The following is a 27,538-nucleotide window of genomic DNA, read 5'->3' as shown; positions in this document are numbered from 1 at the left end:
GCCATACTATAATATATGTATTCCTCTCTAATTTTCATTACAATTTATTTACCTGTTATTTTGTAAAGTCTCTGGCTGTGAAGAGTCTTTTCACGTTACTCAATATTTCTGTGTTTACAATTGAACTTTTGAAATAGTAGTAGTAGTAGTGGATTGTGATGCAAGAAAGCAAGTGTATGAGCTTATGCAGCATCAGCCAAAAAAAAAAAAAAAAAAAAAAATCACACCATTCCCTCCAAATGCCTGTCCAGTTCCTCCTTAAATTTATTTAACCTGTCAACTTCCACAACGACAGATGGAAGTTTGTTCCAGCAATTAACCACCCGCTGGCTAAAGGCAAATTTCAGCACATCTATTCTACATCTGTCTTTTCTTAATTTGAATTTATGACCCCCTTAGGTTCGTAATCTGAACAAGTGGAAGGATCCCATCAGAATTCAGTGTGCTCAACCCATTCAAGGCCTTATATACCTCAATCAGATCACCACGCAGGTGCCTAGTTTCCAGCCACTGCAATTTGCAGAACTTAAGCCTCTCTTGGTAAGAGGATCCCTTCATTCCCCTCACCAATCTTGTTACCCTTCTCTGTACACGCTTAAGTAAATCTACATCCTTCCTAAAATGAGGCCTCCAGACCTGTACGCAGTACTCAAGCCGTGGCCTGACCGTTGCCTTATAGAGAGGGACAATCACCTCCTTCTCCCTGCTAGCAAAATTTCTATATATCATTGACAAAACCCCCATTACCTGCCCTGGCAGCCTGTCTGCATTGCTCAGAAAACTTCATGTCTGACTGCACAATTACTCCCAGGTCTTTTTCATTTTCCACCACCTTAAGTGTAGTACCACACAGTTGGTACGTTTCTCTGGGGTTACTTCTACCCATATGCAGTACTTTGCATTTATCAAGGTTAAACTTCAGTTGCCACTTCTTAGCCCATCTGCCCAAATTATCTAGATCCTGTTGCAGTAGCACACTGCCATTACTGTCATTAACAACCCTGCCAACCTTTGTATCATCTGCAAACTTCGACATTAAGCCTGATATACCTTCATCAATATCATTGATAAATATACAAAACAACAGTGGACCTAACACCGAACCCTGTGGGACTCCACTAATAACATTAGTCCACGAAGAGCAGCACCCATTGATTACCACCCTCTGTCTTCTCCCACTTAACCATCCTTTTATCCATTGTAGCAACTTACCCTTAATACCATTCTGCTCCAATTTGTCCAATAGTCTTCCATGCGCAACAGTGTCAAAAGCTTTCCTGAAATCCAAATATATGATATCAAAATTATTTTTTGCATCCAGTTCCTTTGTAACCACATCATAATATCCTATCAAATTTGTCATACAAGACTTTCCCTTAACAAACCCATGCTGTGTCTGAATTATTGCTGCAGTCTTGCCTAGATGATCCTGCAATGCATCTTTAACCAGTGACTCCATTATTTTACCCGGAATAGAAGTTAAACTAACTGGTCTCTAATTACTCGTGTCACCCTTCAATCCCCCTTTGCGAATTGGGGATATATTTGCACATCTCCAGTCCGTGGGGACCTCCTCTGAATCCAAGGATGCTCTCATAATTATGGCTAAGGATTTGCTTAGTTGCTTTGCCGCCTCCTTTAATATAACTGGATAGATCCCATCCACCCCAGGTGCTTTTCTTATGTTTAACTTCAACAATTTCTCCTCCACTTTGCTTTCAGTTATTAGAAAATCATTAAGTATCCTGCTACAATTTGATAACCTTCTGCCATTTTCAAACCTTAATAATTCCTCATGTGTGAATGTAGATGCAAAATACTCATTCAGTTTGTTTGCTATCTGAGCAGGATCATCAACAGTCAAACCATCAATGTCAAGTGGACCAATCAGATTCATCCCCTTCCTTTTAGAGTTTATAAATAAAGAAATCCTTGCTGTTTTTCTTAGCATCTTTTGCCAAGGATTTCTCGCAATCTGCCCTCGCCTGCCTTACCTCCTTTGTGTCCTGATTACAGACTAGCTTATATCTGCCATAGACTTCTGAGTCGCTTGATAATTTATATGCATCCCATGCATTTTTCTTCTCTATTACGAGTCTCATTAGTTTATTAGATAACCATTTAGGCATAAACCTTGAACAATATTTCTTAATAAGTATGAAACTTTTAGTAGCATCCGCGATTAATTCCTTGAATGCTTCACACTTAGAATTTACTGTTGGTAACATCGTCAGTTGATCCCACTGTACAGAATTTAAAAACTGTCGGAGACCACTGTACTCACCTTTACGGAAGCAAAAACCCTTTCCTTTACCCCTGATGGTAATTAAATCTTTAAGTAAATCCCACATCAGTACACTGTGATCACTGCCCCCTAGTGGTTCCTTTATCTGCAAATTCCTAATACACGAATGATCACTGCTGATAACCAGATCAAGAGTATTACTTTCTCTGGTTGCCTCTCGAACATGCTGCTGCAGAAAACAATCATCCAATAAATCCAAAAAATTCTGACTAGTGCGTGAGTGACCAACCCACAAGTTCCAACCACAAATAAACATTCTCTCTCTCTCTCGTCTTATTAACAAAATAGCCACATGTTCTTTTTATGTACTCAAGCTGCTTTTCACAAGTTTTATTTTATGTATTTTAGTTTTCTCCTGCTGTTGTAATAGAAAAATTATAACAGCTAAATCAGTGAGCACATCAAAACCAAAAGTTAAATATTTATATTCAGTGGTTTTGCTTTGCTTCTTGATTTAGCTGCTGATGTATTTCAAAAATTTAGTAGCAGCAGCAAAAGTAGTAGAGAAAAATTGAGCTATTCTCCTTTATCCTTTGAATGACAATCTAATTATGACAGCTATACATATTTGTTTTGTTTTATCATGATTATGGATTTTATAGTAATTATTTTAATTGTCAATACGAAATTTTTAGAGATCTTCAAGTACCGTGTTAATAGACTAGTGAAGGATAGCGCAAGCTTAAAAAGCGGTACTGACCTTGAATTAATCTGCGATGGCTTACTTAGGCAGCGTGGTTAATATTTAGGTTGAATTGTTAAATTAAAAAAATATATATATTAAAAGGGGGGGGGGGGAGTAGGTAAGTGTTGACTGAGTTAAAATAGGCGCAAGGAAACAGAAGTGTACACATCCAATCCTTGGTTGTCATTGAAGTAAAAGAATAATTAAAAACTAAATAAGTGAATACGGTGAAGCCAATAGTCGTTACGAGGACTTTCGTTAGTTATAAACGTCTTCAGTTGGCAATGTGTGGGGAGAGAACGCGCATGGTATTTAAGAATAAAAATTATATTCTCGTAATGCCTTTTTTGACGTGGGAACTTTATTCGGTTCCAAATTGGAGAAAGATTGAAGGGGAGTTTCCAATTTAGAATTTTGAGGTTAGAGTGGTGCCGGTACCATTCAATAGCTAGGGCTTCATATTGAAGTATTCTGTAGCTGGATTTTAGTTTAATGATGGAAATGGCAGAGTCAATGAGGGGGTTTGTGGTTGTGAGTCTGGGCATGAATTGTAAGTTCTGTAACAGATTGGTTAGACATGAGACTATGGAAATGATAGTATGCACGGGTGTTGGATGTTTTTGATGAGCCAAATTTGGTAGTGGTACTTCCGACGTAACGTGTTACAGTTTGGTTGACAGTTAATGAGGTATATTATATTATTGAGGTCGTTTGTAGGATATTTGTGTGTGTGTCTTTATAGGTGCTGAAGAAGGATCCTAATTTGTTGTAGGTGGAAAAAACAAGGGAGATATCAGTGTCGTTAAATAGGCGGCGGAACTGTCCTGCTAGTTCATTGTGATAAGGGAGGACTATGCGGATGTTTGTTTTATTTTTGTCTTTGGTTGGGTTGTTAGATTTAATTTTATTTTTAGCAATGGAGATTGTGTTTAAAATAAGTTGGTGGGGGGGGTAACCTCTGGATATAAATTTGTCGGTAAGGTATTGGATTTCGTTGTGACGATCGGTAGGTATGGAACTGTACTTTAGTGCATTATGAATTTGATTATATAAAACTGCCTTAAGTTTTAACTATATAAAACATGTCTAAAGGCATCAGAGAGAATAAGAAATAGAAAAAATTAAAATTAAAATTTGGAGGAGCGGTGCAGATAAGGTGTCGATTAACCACGCTGCCTAAGTAAGCCATCGCAGATTAATTCAAGGTGAGTACTGCTTTTTAAGCTTTCGCTATCCTTCACTAGTTATTTTAATTGTTTAACTGATATGCATATTTTTTCATTACATAGGATTTAGATGCAAATGAGAGACCTCAGCAGAAGGTAAGTTTGATATTTTTAACTGTAATATATAAAAAACTTATGATATTAAGTATTGAAAATAATTACTGTACTTTATTGAATCTCTTCTCATACTTAGCATCAGTAAAGGCACATGATGCAAGAAAGCAAGCTTATATAGCATCAGCCAAAAAAAAAAAAAAAAAAAAACTTCTCATTTCACCCCTCCGCTTCCTCCAAATTTTACTCTCGTTCTGCCTTGAATCTATTTAAGCTATCAACTTCTACAACAACAGATGGAAGTTTGTTCCAGCTATCAATCATCCGCTGGCTAAAGGCAAACTTCCACACATCTATCCAACAACCCTTTCCTCAATTTGAATTTATGCCCTCTCGGCGATTATTCTGAGCAAGAGGAAGAATCCCATCAGCATTAAGCATACTAAAACCATTCAAGGCTTTATACACCTCAATCAGATCACCTCTCATGTGCCTAGCCTCCAGACACTGTAATTTGCAAAACTTGAGCCTTTATTACTTAATTATTATTACTTGGACGTAATAATAATAATTAAGGAGTGTTCTGTTGCTGTGCTGGCTGGATATTATTTGTTTCCTAGTTTTAGATTCTTGATATGTAGGTTGTGATATTAGATTAGAAAGTAATGTCATCATTTTCCATTATACATTTCTTAAAAACAGGAAAGCCTATATTAGCATCATTCAAAGAATATATTTCCCCCTTTCATATTATCTGATATAAGTCTTACATCTTCACAAAATTTTGGAGATTTTTGATGCAAAACATTATTCGAGTCATCTTAGACTGCATCTGGGTTCTGTACCTGTTTCTATTCAAGAAACTGAAGAGATCTGAACAGACCTCCAGCATTTCTTGAGAAGAAACAGTAATTAGATGGAACAAGATCTTGAGTTTGTGGTAGATAAATTTTTAATTTGGAAGAAACAATCTAGTGGATTTGTATTAAAAGTTTTTAGGTATGCTTTATTTTTCTGTATTATTTCTGTGTTTGCACTGTCAAGCACATTTTTAGTGTATTAACAGAGGTCATTTTGCAATTTTAATCAGCAAAGCAATACTGCCAGCAATTGACAGATTAGATTATACAGTCAGTCCTCGTATAACATGTGTTTACACTACACGAATTCGATCATACATGATTTATAAATAGGGGAACGATATCGTGTATAACATGAACTGAATTCGCTTATGCACAATTCGCCTGTATTTACAAGAAATGGCAGCAGAACGCGGAATCACCGCAACTGAATGCAACACGTTCAGTTGGGGTGCAAGATTGTGCAAGGCTCAAGGGGTAGAATTTTTTTCAGCCTGGACTGTACTTGTTAACAGGAGAGACTGCTTCTACAGGGATGGGATACACTTAAATAGAAAGGGTGCAAGAATATTTGCTGATGCTATCGAGGCAGTGTTAGGTGGGTCGGAAAACTGCTAGCTTGGGGGGAGACAAAGACGAATAGATTAACAGTAGCCAATGGCAGAGGTGAAAGAGATTCTTGCATTGCTTCTATTGGAATGAGCAGAAGCCTGAAAAACAAGATGCAGGATATTTCAGAGACTGCTGGGAGTCATTGCGGTACAAGTAAACACATGGGTTGTGTTAGGGTAGCTAAGAATAGAAACAGGTGCAGGTATACTTGCGTGTACACCAATGCTAGGAGTTTAGTAAATAAATTTGATGAATTTGAGGTATTGCTCAAAACATCAAAGGCAGGTATTGTTGGGATATCAGAGACGTGGTGTCACACAGATATAAGGAATGCAGAACTGGAATTTGGGGAGTACAACGTCTACAGAAAGGATAGACAGGATAGGAAGGGAGGAGGGGTTATGCTATTAGTTAAGAAACATATAAAATCGAAGGAAGTGAAGCCAGTTGACATCGCTGGACAGTGCAGTGTCGAGTCAGTTTGATGTGACATAAGCATTGGGAGATCAAAATTGAAAGTAGGAGTGTGCTATAGGCCTAATGACTCTGATGAGTATAATAAGAAACTGTACAGGGAAATAGAGTGGGCCAATAAATCAGAGAGTCTTATAATGGGGAATTTTAATTTCTCAGATATTGACTGGAATTTAGGGGCTGGTCACTCACACACTAGCAAGGCTTTTGTGGATTTATTGGATGATTGTTTTCTACATCAGCATGTTCGGGAGGCAACTAGAGGGAGGAATACTCTTGATTTGATTATCAGCAGTGATTCTTCATGCATTAAGAATCTGCAGATAAATGAACCACTAGGTGGCAGTGATCACAGTGTGCTGAAGTGGGATTTACTCAAAGAGATAACTACCATTAGGGGTAAAGGGAAGGGTTATTGCTTTCGTAAAGGTGACTACGATGGACTGAGACAGTATTTAAATTCTATACAGTGGGACCAACTGATGATATTACCAACAGCAAATGCAAAATGGGAAGCATTCAAAGAACTTATCTTGCAAGCTACTAGGCTTTACATACCAACTAAGAAATATTGTTCAAGGTTTAGGCCTAAATGGATGTCAGATGAACTAATGAGGCATATGGCAGAGAAGAAACATGCATGGGATACATACAAATTAACACAGGACACAGAAGCCTATGATAGATACAAGTTGATCTGTAACCAAGTTACAAGGGGGGTTAGGCAGGCGAAGGCAGATTACGAGAAATCTTTGGCAAGGGATGCAAAGAAAAACAGCAAAGAGTTCTTTACTTATGCAAACTCTAGAAAGAAGGGGATGAATCAGATTGGTCCCCTTGATATCGATGGATCAACTGTTGATGATCCTGCTCAGGTAGCTAACAAACTAAATGAATATTTTGCATCGATTCACACATGAGGAGTTATTTAGTGAGGGGAATGCTAGAGGTGTATTCAACTCTAGCAGTAAGCTAGAGAATCTTGTAATAACTGAGAGTAAAGTGGAGGAGAAATTGTTGAAGATAAACACAAGAAAGGCACCCGGGGTGGATGGGATCTATCCAGTTATATTAAAGGAGGCAGCAGAGGAAGTAAGCAAACCCTTAGCCATAATTATGAGAGCTTCCTTGGACTGAGGGGAGGTACCCACAGACTGGAGATGTGCAAATCTGACCCCAATTCACAAAGGAGGATCAAAGGCTGACACAAGTAATAGACCTGTGAGTTCCAGGAAAATTAATGGAGGCAATAGTTAAATAACCACTGCAGGATCATTTAGACAAGACTTCAGTTATAGCTCGGACACAGCATGGTTTTGTTAAGGGGAAGTCTTGCCTGACCAATTTGATTGGATACTATGATGCAGTCACAAAGGAACTGGATGCAGGTAATAACTTTGATATTATATACTTGGATCTTAGAAAGGCTTTTGATACTGTTGCGCATGGAAGACTGCTGCACAAATTGGAGCAGTGTGACATTGGAGGCAAATTGCTGCTGTGGATAAAGGGGTGGCTGAGGGGGAGAAGACAGAGAGTGGTAATCAATGGACACTGCTCGTCGTGGACTAATGTTATTAGTGGAGTCCCTCAGGGCTCAGTGTTGGGTCCATTATTGTTTTCTGTATTTATAAATGATATTGATGATGGTATATCAAGCTTAATGTCGAAGTTTGCAGACGATACAAAGGTAGGCAGGGTTGTCAAGAACACTACTGACACTATGCTGCTGCAACAGGATCTGGAAAGGTTGAGCAGATGGGCTGAGAGGTGGCAAATGAAGTTTAACATTGACAAATGTAAAGTACTACACATGGGGAAACAGCAACCCTAGAGCAACGTATCAACTCTGTGGTACTACACTGACAGTGGTAGAGAATGAAAGGGACCTGGGGGTGGTTGTGAAGGCAGATATGAAGTTCTCTGAGCAGTGCAGACGAGCTGCAAGAGTAGCTCATGGTGTATTGTCAATGATATATAGGAATTTTTCTAGCAGGCATAAGTAGGTGATTATTCCCTTGTATAAGGCAATGGTCAGGCCACATCTAGAGTACTGTATACAGGTCTGGAGGCCTCATTGCAAGAAAGATGTAGTGCTGCTGGAACGAGTACAGAGAAGGGCAACAAGATTAGTGAATGGAACACAGGGGTGCTCTTACGAAGAAAGGCTTAAGTTTTGCAAATTACAGTGTCTGGAGACTAGGCACCAGCGAGGTGATCTGATAGAGTGATCTGATAAAGCTTTGAATGGTTTGAGCATGCTCAATGCTGATGGGATTCTTCCTCTCGCTCAGAATAATCACCTGAGAGGGCATAAATTCAAATTGAGGAAAGACAGATGTAGGATAGACGTGCGGAAATTTGCCTTTAGCCAGCGGGTGGTTGGTTGGTGGAACAGACTTCCATCCCTTGTCGTGGAAGTTGATAGCCTAAATAAGTTTAAGGCTCAGCTGGACAGGTATTTCGAACGAACAGAGGGGTGAAGTGGAAGTGGTTTTTTTTTTTTTTTTTTTTGGCTGATGCTGCATAAGCTTCCTTTCTTGCATCAAATGCCTCTACTAATGCTAATGCTATAATAGATTCCATTAGCAGGAACGCAACTGAAAATTGTTTTTATTCTTTTATGGTAGTAACCCCCAGAAATGTGCTTTAGTAAAATGTGAGCTAGTGAGGTGTCAATAGAGTCTCTGCCTTTACGGTGTTGTTTATTCAGTTGCTACACGTGCACAACTTTGTTTATGTGTATCAAGCGTGCCTCCTTATTTTGTAATTATGTTTATTCCCTAAAAATGAGTAAAATACTTAAAAAAGTGTAAAATGGAATCGTCCTGGTGAAGACACTACAGATTCAGAGAGAAAAAGAAAAGCAATGTCGATAGACAGAGGCAGACTGGGTCAAAAATTCTTACCCGGGAAAATGTGTAGCGGCCTCATATGACCAAAATCACACTGGCCTCCATTGTTTTCTGGCCTCCAGCCCATCAGGGTTTCCCCAGTAAGGCTTATGGCCAGTCCACCTCTGTTGATAGAGAAAAAATATGAAATTGTGAAACACTTTGAGCGAAATTAAAGACCATGTGATATTGCACGTGCTACAGGCCTAATTGAGGCAACGCCGAGAATTAGAAAGAATGCAGAGAAAATAAAAACAACTTTTGTAGCAGGAACAACTCAAAGTTAATAAAATCCATTAGATCAAGACACAAAGAATTGGAAGAGATGGAACTGCTGTCACCTGTTTGGATAGAAAATCAAACAAAGAACAAGTTTGCTTACGATAAAAGCAAAAGAATTAGCAATATTTTATTACGTAATAGTCGTAATAAAACACGTAAGTATTTTATTACTGCCCTGACATAGGAACAGGTGGAAATTTATTGCACATAGTCATGCTCCATAATTTTATGTGGAACCAAAACAGCTAAACTGTATATATTTTGGTCCACATGAACCCTCTCACTCATTTAACCAGAACTAGATGAAAATAACTGTTGGCACTCTGGTATTGTTAAAATGATGGGATTAGTCATTGTCTCCTAAGATGAACAACATTTGCATATGGAACTCACTTCTCTACTCACTCTTCATTCCAGAAATGGTTTTTGTACTTGCCCTGCCCTGACATAGGAACAGGTGGAAATTTATTGCACGTAGTCAAGATCCATAATTTTACGTTGAACCAAAACAGCTAAACTGTATGTATTTTGATCCACATGAACCCTCTCACTCATTTAACCAGAATGAGATGAAAATAACTGTTGGCGCTCTGGTATTGTTAAAAACGTTTGATAAACTTCTGGCATTCCCCTCCTTGAATAACTCCTCATGTGTGAATGTAGATGCAAAATACTCATTCAGTTTATCAGTTACTTGAGCAGGATCATCAATAGTTGAACCATCTATGTTAAGTGGACCAATCTGATTCATTCCCTTCCTTCTAGAGTTTACATAAGTAAAGTACTTTTTGCTGTTTTCTTTGCATCCTTTGCCAAAGATTTCTCGTAAGGTGCTGGAGACTTCTTTGGAAATCTCCAACACCTTGCTTTCCAGGCTGCTGCTCATTCTAATAGAAGCAGTGCAAGAATCACTTTTGCCTCTGCCTGCAGCCACTTTTAATCTTTTAGTCTTTGTATCCCCCCCCCCCCCAAACTAGCAGTTTTCCAACCTACCTGACACTGCCTCGATAGCATCAGAAAATATTCTTGCATCCTTTCTATTTAAGTGTACCCCATCCCTGAAGAAGCAGTCTCTCTTGTCAACAAGCACAGATCACACTGAAAAAAATTCTACCCCATGAGCTTTGCACAATCTCTCCAGGACTGAATTGATCGACAAGGCTCTCATCATATACTCCTCTTATCATGCCTGGGCAGAATTGCAGACTCTTTCGCATTCAACCCTAACTCATGACTTTTTTTTCAACATTGACCTGTACTTGTTGAATAAATCTTCAGATCTCTTACTCTTAATGTCCTTAGGTCCAACGTGTACACTAATCACCTTTTGTTCCCTTAAAAGATGATATCTGCTCTACAATGTCATCAACTTTTGCCCCCATCAGACATATGATTCAATATGTAGACCCACAGCTGATGTCAAACCTTCTGGCAACAGCAGAAATGGTAATCTCTTTTCTTGAATTACACCAATAACTTTATCAGCATTGTTTACTGCTGAAGTTGTCAGACAGCCTGAATAGTCTCACCCCACTTATTCTGCCACTCCTACAACTCTCCACCCATTTGTATATCTTTTATTGACTAATACACTTTTCTTCATATTTTGCATTCTTTGATCCTTCTGATCAGAAAAATCTGATATCATCTCATTGTTTCCTAACATTGCTATTGGAAAGTGGAACCAACATGATTATAACTTGCTTTTATAAAACAGACTGAGTGAGTGCAAGCAACTAACAACAAATTTGTAATTGTGTTACAGCATATTAGGTATGATGACTTTGGGAGTGTGTTCTGACATGGGATATGAGTTTTACACAAATTGCCTTCACTTTTTTGATTTATCCTCATATTGCAGAGGTACACATGGAAGCATTATTATTGTCAATTGACTTCTCTTTGAGAATGCAGTATTACTATTTTGTCAGTTTTCTGAATTTTATGTTATCAATACATTGCACTCTCAGTCAGTTTTATTTTATTACTAGATTGCCTTGCTATCAGGTCCTCCAGGTCTGGGGAAAACTACTCTTTCTCATGTTATTGCCCATCATGCTGGTTATAATGCAGTGGAAATGAATGCAAGGTAAAGTTGAAGTTATGATATCATCAAATGATTATAAAATAGACATGTACAAAGCAAAATATAGTGACTTAGCATTAGTAGAGGTTTATACAGCATCTGCAAAAAAAAAAAAAAAAAAAACCTTCCCATTTCACCTATCCATTCGTTCCAAATGTTTGTCTAGTTCTGCCTTGAATTTATTTAAGGTATCAACTTCCACAACAACAGATGGAAGATTGTTCCAGCAATCAATTACTTGCTGGCTAAAGGAAAATTTCTGCACATCTATTCGACAACTGTCTTTCCTCAATTTCAGTTTATACCCCCTCAGGTTTGAAACCTGAGTGAGAGGAAGAATCCCATCAGCATTGATCCTGCTCAGTCCATTCAAGGCCTTATACACTTCAATCAGATTGCCTCACAAGTGCCTAGTCTCCACACGCTACACTTTGCAGAACTTAACTACACTCGTGGTAATGCAGAATGAAAAAGACCTGGGGGTGATTGTGCAATTCCATATGAAGTTTTCAGAGCAGTGCAGACAGGCTGCCAGAGCAGCTCATGGGATTGTGTCAATGATATACAGGAACTTTGCTAGCAGGGGTAAGGAGGTGATTATCCCTTTGTATCAGGCAATGGTCAGGCCACACCTTGAGTACTCTATACAAGTCTGAAGGCCTCATTTTAGGAAGGATGTAGAGCTGCTGGAATGAGTACAAAGAAGAACAAAGAACAATGAGATTGGTGAGGGGGAAAAAATGGGTTCTTTTACCAAGAAAAGCTTAAGTCTTTAAATTGAAGCATCTGGAGATTAGGCACCTGTGGTTATCTAATTGAGGTATTATTATTATTAGCTATATGGTGAAAGGAAACCTGAAGCTTATGCTGCACCAGCCAAAAAAAAAAAAATTATCCTAAGAGAGAGAGAGAGAGAGAGAGAGAGGTAGAAGGGAATCAACAAGAAAGAGAACATATAAGGCTTTGAACAATTTGTGCAAGCTCAATGCTGATGGGATTCTTTCTCTTGCTCAGATTATGCACTTGAGGTGGCATAAATTCAGATTGAGGCAAGACAGTTGCAGATGTGCAGAAATCAACCACTAGCCAGCAAGTGGTTGATTGCTGGAACAAATTTTCATCATTGTGGAAGTTGATAGCTTATTATTATTATTATTATCCATATGGTGCAAGGAAGCCTGAGGCTTATGCTGCACTGCACACCAGCCAAAAAAAATTCCCAAATTACCCAGAGAGAGAGAGAGAGAGTCAGAAGTAGGAATCACCAAGGAAGAGAAGAATGATGATATCCAGCTCAGGATCCTGGGTGTGCCAAGCCCATACTCACCAGATGTAAGCCCTTTTTGGTTAAATAGATTCCAGGAAGAACTAGATGAACTTTTGAAGCAAATGGGAAGGGTTTTTTTTTTTTTTTTTTTTGGCTGATGCTGTGTTATAAGCTTGCTTCTTGCATCTTATGCCACTGCTAATGCTAAATCCACAAAAGTCTTGCTAGTGTGAGTGACCAATCTAAAAATTGCAGTCTATATCTGATAACAAAAAAGTTAAAATCCTCCATTATAAGACATTCTGATTTACTATCTCACTCTATTTCTCTGTATAACTGTTTGTTATACTTATAACAGTCATTGTGCCTATAAATGACTATGAAATTTAGGCATATAATATCTGTAGTATTTCATCACATTCTTTTCTCGTAGCACAAAAGAAATTCGTGTATCATGGCTACTATTATACGTGCAACTGTGCACACTGCCCAAAAAAATATGAACCTTTATATTAAGACAGTCACAGAGAGAGAAGAAATGCAAATAGATGCAAAAGAAACTGTGAATTGGGGTGATGATGTGTTGCCTTGTTGAATATAAAGCCTGCACAGGCTGTTCAGCGGCTACAGGTAATTGCAGTCATCCGAAGCCAGAATGGGGAAAACGTGTGATCCATTGGACTTTGAAAAAGTCTTATCGTGGGTGCAATTTTAGCAGAAGCCACAATTCAAGAAATGAAAGATGTAACTGGTTTTTCAAAGGCACCCATCTCAAAGGTTATTAATGACTGGAAAGCAAGTGGTTCTTCCACTTCTCAAAGGCTTAAATGTGACAGAAAAACAATACTTCGAGAGCAAAGCTTCATACTCTAAGGAGGACTCTACAGAAAAATAGGACAATGGTTTGCAGCAAATAGCATCCGAATTCAGGTAAGTCCCCTATTTCAACCTTTACCAAAAGGTTGAAAAGGAATTGGAGAAATTGGGTATTGGCATTCATTATTTGGAAGCCACTTGTTTCTGAGAAAAACAGGAAAATTTACTTGCGGTGATGCTGAGAACGTTATGATTGGACAGTAGAAGAACAATGGAAGAAAGTCATGTAGTTAGAATCATGATACGCTTTGTCTTGCACTGGTGGTAGGCAGAGAGTTTGGCAAGAATCTCACCAAGCGATGGATCCTGCTTGCCTTGTTAAGACAATCCAAGCATCTACAGATGGTATTGTGTTATGGGGAATGTTTTGTTGGCACAGACTGGTTCCATTGATACCAGTGGAAGGTCGACTGTCATCCAGGGAGTACATGAATTTTGTATCAGATCTATTGCACCCTGCAATATTACACTTTTATTCTGAAGTTGATGGCCACTTTATGGCCATCGCATTGTGCAACGCATTGTGCCAGAATCAAGCAAAAATTGCTTAGAGAACACGCATGAAACAGATTTCAAGGCTAGAGAAGATGGATTTCTGCCATCTTCCCTAGCCCTGTATTCACTTGATATCAATCCTATTGAGAATGTGTAGAATATGCCGGAAAGAGTTTTTCTGCAATGAAGTCCTCTTCCGTTAACTTTGTTGCAGCTACATGATAATTTGCTGGAAGAATGGTTACAATTAGAGAAAAATGCACTAAAACACCTTACAAAATTAATACAGCACTGGACATTGCTATTATTTGAAATAAAGGAGTCCGATTCAATACCGAGTAAAGGTGTATGTGCATCAGCGCAGTTTATTCTATATTTACTAACCCAGGAAATCTTATTAAAGCCTTAAAAAAGCCTTTTCCGCCTGTTATAGGAGGATTTTGATTATAACCATTCCTTGCTACCTGTGAGAGCAAATCTAGTTAATTATTCTGAAGAAGTCATAAAATGGTTGGATGCAAGGAACAACTTTGATATTATTTACCTTGATTTCAGTGAGGCTTCTGATATGGTTCCTCTTAGTGAACCATATCAAAAGCCTCACTATGTAAACTGGAGCATTGAAATTACTGATAAGATGCTTAATTTGGATAAAGGGCTGTCAAATGATAAGAGAAAGAGTAATTATAAGTGGACATTCCTCAGGGATCAGTGTTGAGGTCACTTCTGTTTCTGCTGACCGGGCTAGCCGGGTGGGTAAAGTGCCTGCCTGGCAACCCAAAGGTCATGGGTTCGAATCCTGCCTCGGGCTTGGATCAAAGTACTGCAAAAACCTTGGGAGGTGCATTATGGCCACAGAAGCCGATGCGCCAATAACTACCAAAAAAAAACACTTCTGTTTCTTTTTTTCCTTAATGGCATTGATGAGGGAGTGCAGAGGAGGTTGTCAAAGTTTGCCAATGATCTAAAGTTAATGACAGAATCAGGCCAATTTGCTTCAAAATTACTAAATCAGAAGTTTGAGCTGCTTTACACTGATGGGAATTAGTGTAATCTGCAATAGTCTTCTTTGAAATTAGAGCTAATTTTTTAAGGCAAATTTTTCTATAAAACTTGGTCATATGCGGAACCAGCAGAGCGTTTAGGAATGTGATGCCAATAACAAAGTAATTAGTGCAGGGTAATAAATATAATAATTTACAGTTAACTCTTAATTAAAATAACCCATAAAGTAAATGATTCATTTAAAGTGATATTAACTTTGTTCTGATTTTTAGCATCTTTTATTCTTTTTCAATGTTGAACACTATTTTTGTTTCTAGTGATGATCGGAGTCCTGAAACTTTTAAACTTCAACTTGAAGCTGCAACTCAGATGAAGGCTGTATTAGGACAGAACCCTCGCCCTAACTGTCTCATAATTGATGAAATTGATGGAGCACCTGCTGTAAGTTCCATTCCCTGTGCCTATAAGTGAAAATATTCTTAGTGAAAAATCTGTTTTAAAGTTATAGCATCATTTATAGTATGTGACGTCATCAGTATAAATAAAAAGCAAAATTCATGACACATTTTTACTTATCCCAGGTAATTCCATTTTGACAACATAATATAGCAAACTGTTTAAAATCTAGCACTGTCAGCTTAAATGTATTCAAACGGTATTATATCCTTAAGAGATCTGTAAAGATAACTGTCAGACATTCACAGCCATTTAATTAGACTTCAATCCCCTCCCCATAATGCATCTGTGCTGCTAATACAGTGCTGAAGTTGGAGATCACTCCTGCCTGATAACATCCTAAAGCAGGTGTGTACGTACAGACTACCACCATTTAGAGTCCCCAATCTACAAATCAGCATGAAGACAGAATGTATAGCCATTGTCTTTAGGATAGTAGGGATTTAGTTAAGTATTTCACTTAGGTGAGTCAAGTATGTGTTTTGTAAGCCTGTATTCAGCCACCAGAGTGGCTGAATACATATTAAATATATGTCTTTTAATTCCTTTATTCCTGGATACTCATTATTTATTCCTTTATACCTGGATATACTTTTTCAGCCTTCGAGTTCTTAATTTCAATTTTGGCAATTTTTTAGATCTAGCTGTGCTTAATTAATATATTATCCCACCTAGTATTTTTTAGCTCAGAAAAAAGAAAGCAAGGTGGTGTTTGATACACTGGCTTTATCTTAATTTTTTTACTTTATTTTAATGATGTAAAAATTCTAATAATAAACATTTCAGTGCTCTTATAGCAGCGTTTGTTCACTTACAATCTGAATACCACATAACTCCCTTGAACATCTTTTATCTGGACATGATTTTCGGGTTAAATGATATTCTAGTTGTGATAGTATTATAACAAGAATATCATTTGTACAGGAATTCCTACTATTATGGAACATTAAAACGGATAATGGCAATCAAGATCTGTTCGTTAAAGGTAAGGTCAGGGGATTTTAATTTTAAGAAAGGGGACTACTCTCTAAAATGTTATGTGACTTTAACTAACCTTGATGCAGTGATATCACATATCACTGCATTGATTTGTGATTATAGTTTTGTTATTGCTTGTAATTATAGTTGCTTAATATTTCATTGGTACCTCATCCAAGTTTGATCCTTTTTTGTTCTGATTTCCAACCATAAAGATAAAACTTGTGCTTATTTATTACATTTTTTTTATGTTTAATGTGATGATCTTGGTGTGAGGGTTTCCTTTGACAACAAGGAATAGTCAAGTCTCAAGAACTGTCTCTTAATTTTGATTCTAAGAGTTTTGGCAAGCATACAACCTATATATATTTTTAGTCAACTATTTAAAAATATTATATACTTATATGTCATATGGATTTTTAATAAATGGAAGTATATAGACATCCCATATCAAAATGTTTTCACAGTTAAAAAATTACATATTTTTGAGAAATGTAGATAAATATTTACATTGAAAATTTTCAAAAATTTTTTAGGCAGCCATAAATGTTTTAGTAACTTTAGCGAAATCTGTTCCAGTGGTTAAAGGTGGAAAAAAAAAGGATTCAGCTTTGCTTTTGCGTCCTATTGTCTGCATATGCAATGACCAGTATGTTTTATTTTGAGTATTTTATTTATTTAATTTTTTATATTTTTATTAATTTAATTATTTGGAATGTTTTTGAGCATTTATGATGCCTAAAAACAAAAGTTGCTGTTTTCCAGTTCATAGGTACTTCCCCCAAGTCCAATGAAGCTGTTATAATTATGACTAAGGGTTTGCTTACTTCATTGCTGCTTTAATATAACTGAATAGATTCTATCCACCCCAGGTGCCTTTCTTATGTTTATCTTCAACAATTTCTCCTCCACTTTACTCTCAGTTATTACAAAATCATCAAGCTCACTGCGTCAGAGTTTAATTCACCTCTGGCATTCCCCTCCCTGAATAACTCCTCATGTGTGAATCTAGATGCAAAATATTCATTTAGTTTGTTAGTTACTTGAGCAGGATCATCAACAGTTGAACCATCGATATCAAGTGGACCAATCTGATTCATCCCCTTCCTTCTAGAGTTTACATAAGTAAAGAACCCTTTGCTGTTTTTCTTTGCATCCTTTGCCAAAGATTTCTCATAATCTGATTTTGCCTGCCTAACCTCCTATGTGATTTGATTACAGACCAGCTTATATCTACCATAGGCTTCAGTGTCACCTGTTAATTAATATGTATTCCATGCATTTTTCTCCTCTGTTACATGTCTCATTAGTTTATCTAATATCCATTTAGGCCTAAACTTTGAACAGTGTTTCTTAGTTGGTATGAAAAGACTAGTAGCTTCCAAGATTAATTCTTTGAATGCTTCCCAATTAGAATTTGCTGTTGGTAACATCATCAGTTGGTCCCACTGTATAGAATTTAAAAACTGTCTCAGACTTCCATAGTTGCCTTTACGAAAGCAAAAACCCTTCCCTTACCCCTGATGGTAGTTACCTCTTTGAGTAAATCCCACATCAGCACACTGTGATCACTGTCACCTAGTGGTTCCTTTATCTGCAGATTCTTGATGCATGAAGAATCACTACTGATAATGAGATCAAAAGTATTACTCCCTCTAGTTACTGCCAAACATGCTGCTGTAGAAAACAATCATCCAATAAATCCACAAAAGCCTTGCTAGTGTGTGAGTGACCAACCCACAAAATCCAGTAAATATCTGGGAAATTAAAATCCCCCATTATAAGACAATTTGATTTACTGGCCCACTCTATTTCTTTGTTCAGTTGTTCATTATACTCATAAGAGTCATTTGGCCAATAACACACTCCTACCCTCATTTTTGCTTTCCCAATGCTTATGTCACACCAAACTGACTCAACACTGCACTGTCCCCATGTCAACTGTGGCTGCACTTTAGAATTTGTGTTTCTTAACTAATAGCATAACCCCTCCTCCCTTCCTATCCTGTGTGTTTCTCCTGTAAACATTGTACTCACCAAATTCCAATTCTTCTGCTTATATCTGTGTGACACGATGTCTCTGATATCCCAGCAAAACTACCTTTGAAGTTCTGACCAACACCTCAAATTCATCAACTTTATTTACCAAACTCCTAGGATTGGTGTACACAAGTATACATGTTTGTTTGTTTGTTTGTTATTTGGTTTTTAGGAGCATTAGCAACTAAGGCCATATTGCTCCGGGGATATGTGGTGGTCATTCCCTGACCCTTCCGCATCCTCCGTATTTGGTGGTCACGGGCTCGAATCCAGTTTAATCAAGAAGCGTGTGCTACGCACTGCTGCTCCTGCCCACCTGGCTATGGAGGCACCACAAGTATACATACACCTGTTCTTATTCTTATTTATTTATTTTTTTTATTTTTTTTTATTTTTGTGTTTTTGTATGGGCGGCTCCTAGAACAGAAGTTCATCTCCGCCTCGTTGCTCTGTTCAGTTTTTATACACTCTGTAAGGGTAAGGCCGGTGTGTGTCTTATAAAAATAAATATATATATTTTTTTTTTTCCAAACCGAATCCACACAGGAATATCCCAGATTGCATGAAGATAGATGAAAAGGAAGGGGAGAGAGGGAAAAAGAAAAAGAAAAAAAAAAAAAAAAAAGCTTTTCATCCCGCACGGGAGAAAGTGATAGGAAAGAAAAACTGTGTTTGTGAGCTTATGTGTGTGTGTTCTGTAGCGTGATGTTGTGTTTTGGCCTATTGGCTACCTGGAAGGAGTGAGCACCTGGACGATTCCTCCAGGTACTCGTCCCTAGCAGAAGAAGGGCAAGGCCTCCCCTACTATCTGCACGCCCTCCTCCCTGGGGAAGAGTTCCCAGGGAAGAAAGAAAAACTTGTATAAGATGAAGAGAGGGAAGGAGTAAAGAGGAGAAGGACTGTTCCGGCACAGGAAAGTCCCAGTCCAGGATGGATAGCTAGAACAACAACGCAAACAAATAAATAAATAAATAAATAAATAATAATAAAAAAAAAAAAAAAAAAAATTTTTTAGTGTGAGAGAGGAGCTTTCCTGGTCTGGGGAGCCCCAGCCCAGGTCAGAACGCGAAAAAAAAAAAAAAAAAAAAAAGATTTAATCCCACAACCTGGTCAAGGAAAGGAATAGAGCCAGGATGTCAGCAAGCAGAATGATGTTAAAGGGGAAAAAAATAACAAATAAATAAGAAAGAAAAGAAAGAGGGTTTTTTTTTTTTTTTTTTTTTTCCAAATTATCCCACACGGGGTGGATAGGAAAAGGCTATCAGGAGAGTGCTAGGGCTACTAGTGCTAGCTGATTATGAGAAGAAGAGAGAGAGAGTAAAAAAAAAATAATAAAAATAAATAACTAGTTATTGAATTGCAGAAGCTTCTAGGATGATCCTCCTCCTACGCTTGAATACGTCTGCCGCAAAGTGCTGTAGTGCACCTAAGTTCCTTTTGGAATGGACAAGGAGTTCTACTTGGTCAGGAGAAAATCCCAAAATTGCTGCCTGCAGTTGTTGTCTATGGTCCTCGTAGATAGTGCATTCAAATAGTAGATGTTCCCAACTCTCGACAGACCCACAGAAACAGAGGTCAGTATTTAGCAGACCTAGTTGGTGGAGTTTCTGGTTGAGAGATCCATGTCCAGTGACCAGAAAGGATGTTTCCATGCTGATTGAGAACCACTTGTTGACCGCTTTGCTGGTTGCGAATGTGACATCCGGTATAAATTTTTTCGTAACAATGCCTTTTGTGGTCGTGTCCCATCTTGTCTGCCAGTAATTGATTAGCTCGTTATAGCAACGAGCTCTTTCCTGTTTGGTATCACTGTCCAGGTTGAGTTCAATATCCAGTATTTCAGTTGGGATTCTTTTCTTCAGACGGTAGGCAAGTCCTCTATAGATAAGGAATAGATCCAGGGGGATGTTTCCAGATATTACTTGCAATGCTGCAGTTGACACAGTTCTACAAGCACGATGGGTAGCAAGAATAATGCTTCTCTGGATTGAGTTAAGCTTCTGTTTGATTTTGCAATTGGTCGCTCTGTGAAACCATGCTCCTGCAGCATACGTGGCGATAGGTAAGAAAACAGCTTTATAGTATAACTGTAAGGTACGCTTAGAGAGACCCCAGTCGCTTCGGGAGATTCTGATAATTGAGGCAGAGAATTTTCTGATTTTGGCATATAAATGTTGCAAGTGTGGTAAGAAGGATAGCCGGTGATCAATAACGACCCCAAGGACCCTGGTCTGTGTCACCAGGGGTTCTTATTCTTAGCTATCCTAACACAGCCCATGTATTTTCCTTTTCCGTGATGACTCCCACAGTCTCTGAAAACCCCTGCACATTGTTTTCCAGCATGCTGCTCATTCCAGTAGAAGCAGTGGAGGAAACACTTTCACATCTGCCGGCAGCTACTGTTAATCTAATAGTCCATGTATCCCCCAAGCTAGCAGTTTTCCAACCCACCTAACCCTGCCTCGATAGCATCAGCAAATATTCTTGCAGCATTTCTATTTAAGTGTATCCTATCCCTGTAGAAGCAGTCTCTTTTGTTAACAAGCACAGACCATCTGAAAAAAATTCTACCTCTTGAGCCTTGCAAAATCTCTCCAAGGCCGAATTGATCAACAACACTCTCATCATATACTCCCTCCTATCATGTCTGGGCAGAATTGCAGACACTTTCAAATTTAACCCTAACTCACAGCTTTTTTTCAACATTGACCTGTACTGCTAAGTAATTCCCCCAGTCTCCTACTCTTAATATCATTAGTGCCAACGTGTACAACAATATCACATTTTGTGTCCTTAAAAGATGATATCTGCTCTACAACGTCTTCAACTTTTGCCCTCAGCAGACATACCCTGGTCCTGTTCCACCTTGTCATTTGGTTTCTATATACAGTGGATTCCGGCTATTTGGGCTACTGGTTAATCGGGGCAGCCGTTTATTTGCGGCAAATCTTAAAAAAACAGAACCCAATCGAGAAAATAGCCACTTCCCTTAATTGGGACAAAATGCCATTTAATCGGGGCAGGAGACCGCAGCATTGAAGATTACCCTATAATTGTCTCTGACCGTAGCACGTAGTTCATTCGGATTTCTGGAGGTCACAACCATAAAACAATAAAAACAATTAGCAGTCACCTGTTTATTGGGCTTTTGTGTTAGTGAAATCTATCATAAACTGATAGTAAACTCGATCTTATTGAATTTGCGATAATACCGACAGCTGGAATTCTGTTGGTGATTATGGTAAAATGTGTTTACACTTCTATGGAATCTTCAATCATATAAAAAAAAGAATTTTCAGAATCTTTTCTTCATTCCTATTTTTAAAGCTTCGCAATTTGTTACTCCGTTCTCACTTGCGCGTATCGTGTTACTAGCAATTTGTGTGTGCCGTGTTCTTTGTTATTGATTGCTTATCTTTTTACTGTTTTAAATTTTAACCCCCACCCACAAATGACAGTGAACAGAAATGTCAACTAGTTTAGTTAGTATGTACACATTATTACAGTACCTATTAATTCTTCCAATTATCACGTATATTTTTCCGAATTTTACGTATCATTTAATTTTTTAATTGGTAAGGTAATAAAGAGTAAATTTGTACTTAATATATCTTTACTTTTATAGTCTGTGGATAATATTCCTCCTATTTTCTCTAATTAGAATTGCTGTTTAATTGAATTAAAATTCAATTCACAAACGTGATCACAATGACCAGCGCTTATTACACATCGTATAGTGAACGGTACTTTACAATGGTGATTCCATCGCAACGTGATTTGATTCTACAGTGAACCAATTGTAAAGGGGGGGGGGCATTGTATTTTTAACTATTTACGTGAAACTTCGGATAATTGGGGTAGCCGCTTAATCGGGCCAAAATGCATTAGTGCCGATGTGTCCCAAATAACCGGAATCGACTGTATATACTTCATTTAATGTATGTATATCTTGAACTCTGTATATTTTTATAGGATAGGTCAAAAAATGTATTTTTATTTTTTATTTTTTATTTAAATAAAATTTGATTTTATATATACAGTAGAACCTGGATAAGAAATGCCTGCATTAGAAGTTTCCCCTGTAATATGTTTGGTTTCTTAATTCTCAATTAACCCCGGGGGCTCACATCTGGTGAGTATGGGCTTGGCACACCCAGGGTCCTGAGCTGGATATCATCATTCTTCTCTTTCTTGGTGATTCCCTTCTACTTTTCTTAATCTCTCTCTCTCTCTCAGGGTAATTCGGGATTTTTTTTTTTTTTTTTGGCTGGTGCAGCATAAGCCTCAGGCTTCCTTGCACCATATAGCTAATAATAATAATAATAATAATAATTTCAACTCTATATATTGTAATGTATTATTTTCCCGCATAAGAAGTTTCCCAGGTAAAAAAAAGCTTTCCTGCATAAAAAGCGTGTGATAAAGATTACACAGTGTATTATTAAAATGATGTTTTCTCACTTAATACATTTTTTAAATAGAGAAATTATTTATTTTTATATTAAAGAAAAAATTATTAAACAATATAAACATTTTGTTAATTGAACAAGTTATTTAGTTCATAGTAAATCACTGAAGTAGGTGAAATGGCATAGTTTTTGTTACATCTCATTGTGAATGCCTTCACAATGAGTTGCCCTGATATTGCACTACCTGGAATAAGCAACACCTCACCAATAGAGAAGACTAATGTTACTTATTCTCGGCAGATACCACCATGCAGGGCTGGTGGTATGTGCTGAGAATCCACTGGTGAAGTGTTGCTTATTTGAGAATCCAGTTGGGAAGCATTGCTGGGCAATCAGGGCAACTCGTGAAGGCTTTCATAATATGAGATATAACAAAAACAATGCCATTTCACCTACTTTGGTGATTTTAAATGATGCTATGTACTAACTTGTTCAATTAGTGAGTTTTCTGTATTTTGAGGCTTTCAGCTCTAAAACCTTTTCAATATAAACATTTTGATATAATGGAAGTGACGTATTGAAATTGTTTTAAATATCCATAATTGGATACTGTCAACCACTTGAAGCGCAGTGAAATGTTTGCTGTTAAGTTCTGATGGTTCTGAATTATTTAGTGGATTGTTGCTGTGTCTTATTGTAATTGTGACCTTTTTAAGGTATGTTGAAAGCTGAATTTATAATACTTTATTTATGTCTGTTCATTATCATTAGTATTTTTGGTTATTAGTATTAGTAACAGCCATATGGCCCAAGGTGGCCAAAGGCTTATGCTGCATCATCCAAAAAAACTTCCTGCAATCCGGTCTAAACTTCTCTCCTCCCCTCCCTTTTACTTAAATTTATGGGCCCTAAATTTAGAATCATTTATAACTCCAAAAATTTCATCCTCATTCATTTTGCTTATGCCTCTCAGAGCCTTAAATACTTCAATCAAGTCTCCTCTAAAATGCCTAGTTTCCAAGCTGTGCAACCCACCTATTCAGTCTTTCCTGATATGGCCACTCTTTTGCCAAGCTCATCAAATGAGTTCCCACATTTGGACCCTTTCAAGAAACTCAATGTCTTATTTTAGTTGTGGTCTTCATACTTGAACGCAGTATTCCATGTGTGGTGTAACAGTAGCCTTATATAATGGGATTATAACATCCTTATCTCTACTAGCAATTGTTTGGTAAATCATCGATAGGACACCTTGGGTCTTCCTTGCAACCTGTCCATAATGCTTGGTGAGATATAAAGACTGTATCATAGCTCCCAAGTCCCTTTCTCCCACTGCTGACTTTAGTTCAACTCCACCAAGTGTGTGAGTTATTTTGGGGTTACTGTTCCCCAGGTGTAAGACCTTGCATTTTGCTGAATTAAAGCATAGCCGCCACTTTTCTGACCATCCCTGAAGTCCATCTAAGTCACTCTGAAAAAGCTCTGCTTGGTGGTGATCATTAATTACTCTATTGATCTTTACATCATCGCAAATTTAGACATCATGCCCTCTATCCCTTCATCGATGTCATTTAAGAAAATCAAAATCAGCAGTGGTCCCAATACTGATCTTTAGGGAACCCCACTTCCCACATTAACCCAATCTGAGGAATAACCATTTATCACAACCCTCTGTCTTCTGCCCTGAAGCCATCCTGCTATCCATCTAAGGATTTTCTCTGTGAGTCCAACTTGTTCCAGCTGATAAAGTAACTACTCATGTGGGACTGAGTCAAATGCTTTGTTGAAATCTAAATAAACAGTCAAATTTATTCCCTAAATCCAGCTCATGAGTGATCCTGTCAAAATAGCTAATCAGATTAGTTAAACATAATTTTCCCTTTAATAAAAATGCTGTGTATCCTTCAGGATTCTGTTTCTATATAAATGATCCTTAATTCTTCCCTTGATCATTGCCTACATGATTTTTCCTACTACTGAAGTTAGACTGACCAGTCGGTAATTTCCCACTACACTCTTAGATCCACCTTTATGTATTGGTGATACATTGGCCCTTTTCCAATCCGGCAGAATCTCTTGAGTCCACAGATGCTCTCATAATTAGAGTTATTGAAAGAACATTGTTTCACTTTTTTGTATAAAGCATTAGGAGAAATGTCAAAAGATGATTTAAGCAAACACTACATAAATTTACAACTGTTTCTTTGTTTCCAAATGTAATAATTGCATTAAAAATTTTACTTACTTTACCTGTATCTTTGGCTTCGGGAGAATGCAGTTTCTCAAAATTAAAGATTATTAAAAACTGCATGCGAATGACAATGACACAAGATCATATAGTAGTGCTAGCAATATATATATAGAAATAGAAAATGAGATATTGGAAAATATTGATTATTATTATTAGCCACATGGTGCAAGGAAGCCTGAGACTTATGCTGCACTGGCCAAAAAAAAATTTCCAAGTTACCCTGAGAGAGAGAGAGAGAGAGAGAGAGAGAGAGAGATAAGTAGAAAGGAATCACCAAGAAAGAGAAGAATGATGATATTCAGCTCAGGACCCTGGGTGTGCCAAGCCCATACTCACCAGATATGAGCCCCTGGGGCAATTTTGAACTTCTAAATGAATTTGTGGATGTAAAAGCCAGAAAGATTGAGTTTATGTAAAATTTGTTTATTTGTAACCCTTTATATTTTTCTGTTTTGAAAATATATTTGTTAAGCATCTTGTGTTTATCATTTTTTATTTTTAAATTTGCATATTTTGTAATAATTAATAATACTGTCTTTATTAATTTAATAAATTTATGTACATCTATATTGTAATTATCTTTTATAAATACAGGAACTCCCTGACTTGCGTAAGGGTTGCATTCCGCGGAATGCTACATAAGTCAGAATTTCCCCCATGCTTGTGTAGCAACTGTGCTTGCTGAATTGATTGAATCAAAAAAGAAATGTTCGACGAATATGTAAATAGAATTATTTATTGTATTTATTCAATTTTTTATCTCATACGCAGGAAAAATTACGACAGCATGCAGTTTAAAAAAAAATCCAAAATTATAAAATTACAAAAAAAGAGAGGAGACAGGCATAATGTCAGTAAGTTTTACCTCTCGAGCATCGTTGCCAGAATCGACGTCTTCAGCCAATAAGTATTCCTCTGCCGGGGTTGAGGGCTGTGGAGATTTAGAAGGTGTCGACCGCTCAACCTTACGAAAGAACATATTAATGGATGACTGGACGGTGGCTTTTTCTTTTCATCGTAGATTTCTTTGTAGAAGCAACCATATCATTCACCCCCCTCTGTTAACTTTTAAGAATTGTTCGCTGTCAGGATCCATCTTCTCAAACCTCACCATTGCCAATGCAATTTCACGAAATTGCCATTGCCGTCTCTCTGGTGATGATGTGTCTTGACCCCTCATTTGGTTCATCTTGAGCTTCGTCAGCATTTTCTTCTTTCACTATCACTGCCTGCAAGTCAATAAGTTGTTCGTTAGATAATTCCTTCTCTTCTTCCTCTATTAACTCTTCCACATCCTTTGGTATCAACCTTCAACTGAAGTAGCTCTGCAACATTTACAATCTATCTGTAACCTCTTCATAGGATTCGTCTTTTTCAAATCCTTCAAAGCCTTTTATGTGCCGTGGGCATATTTTCTTCCATGAGCCATTTAAACAACTTTTAGTAATTTCCACCCAGGCCTTATTAATGTTTAAGATGGCATGGTAAATATTGTATGATTTCCAAAAGCCTCTTAACCTAAAATTTTTCTCATTGTGTACTGCAGGCAATGCCTGAGCAAATATTGTACGTAAATAGTATGCTTTTTAAATTCGAAATAACACCCTGATCTATAGGTTAGTGAAATAGTGTTTGGTGGTAGAAATATGACTCTCACGTTTGAATTGAAATCATCTTGATGCGTATAAGATGTCCGGGAGCATTATCTAATAGAAGCAAAATCTTGAAAGGAACGTCATTGTCTTTACAATATATTTCAACCTTGGGAATGAAGCAGCATTTAAACCAATCCTCAAAGCGAGATTATTATCCATGCTATCCTCTCTGGTTCGATTGGAAATGCACGGGTAGGATGGCTTTATTGATGCCCTTAAATGCACAAGGATTTCCAGAACGGTACACAAGCAGTGGTTTTAATCTGTAATCTCCCGCTGAATTAGCCCCTAGCAAGAGCGTGACCCTATTTTTTTCACGCCTTGAAACCTGGAATTGTAGTTTCCTCTTTGGCAATGTATGTTCGATCAGGCATTTTTTTTTTCCAATACAGAGCAGTCTCGTCAACGTTAAAAATTTGCTGCATTGAATAGCCACCTTCCTCAATAATTTTTTCTAACACATCACAAAATTTCTCTGCAGCTGCAGAGAAATTTTGTGATGTGTTAGAAAAGCACTGGCAACTTCACCGCATACTTAAAGGCGCCTCTGTAGCCAGGTGGCAAGGAGCAGCAGTGCGTAGCACACACTTCTTGATTAGACCGGGGTTTGAGCCCGTCACCACCAAAT

At 37.6% G+C, this 27,538-nt stretch overlaps 1 protein-coding gene across 1 annotated transcript in view; it reads left to right on the top strand.

The window, feature by feature from the left end:
• cutlet (chromosome transmission fidelity protein 18 homolog) overlaps nt 1-27,538 on the top strand; it is a 404,162-nt gene that overhangs the window by 169,305 nt on the left and 207,319 nt on the right. The window contains exons 6-9 of the mRNA XM_090380385.1: nt 4,280-4,312; nt 11,384-11,481; nt 15,439-15,562; nt 17,092-17,204. Of these exons, the coding sequence (XP_090236511.1) occupies nt 4,280-4,312; nt 11,384-11,481; nt 15,439-15,562; nt 17,092-17,204 (368 nt within the window). The remainder of the gene's footprint in view (nt 1-4,279; nt 4,313-11,383; nt 11,482-15,438; nt 15,563-17,091; nt 17,205-27,538) is intronic.

This window comes from Mastigoproctus giganteus, chromosome 8 (assembly GCF_048544385.1).
Source record: "Mastigoproctus giganteus isolate SK-2022 chromosome 8, ASM4854438v1, whole genome shotgun sequence".
Lineage (NCBI taxonomy): Eukaryota > Metazoa > Arthropoda > Arachnida > Uropygi > Thelyphonidae > Mastigoproctus > Mastigoproctus giganteus.
This window is presented reverse-complemented; position numbering and strand designations above follow the sequence as displayed.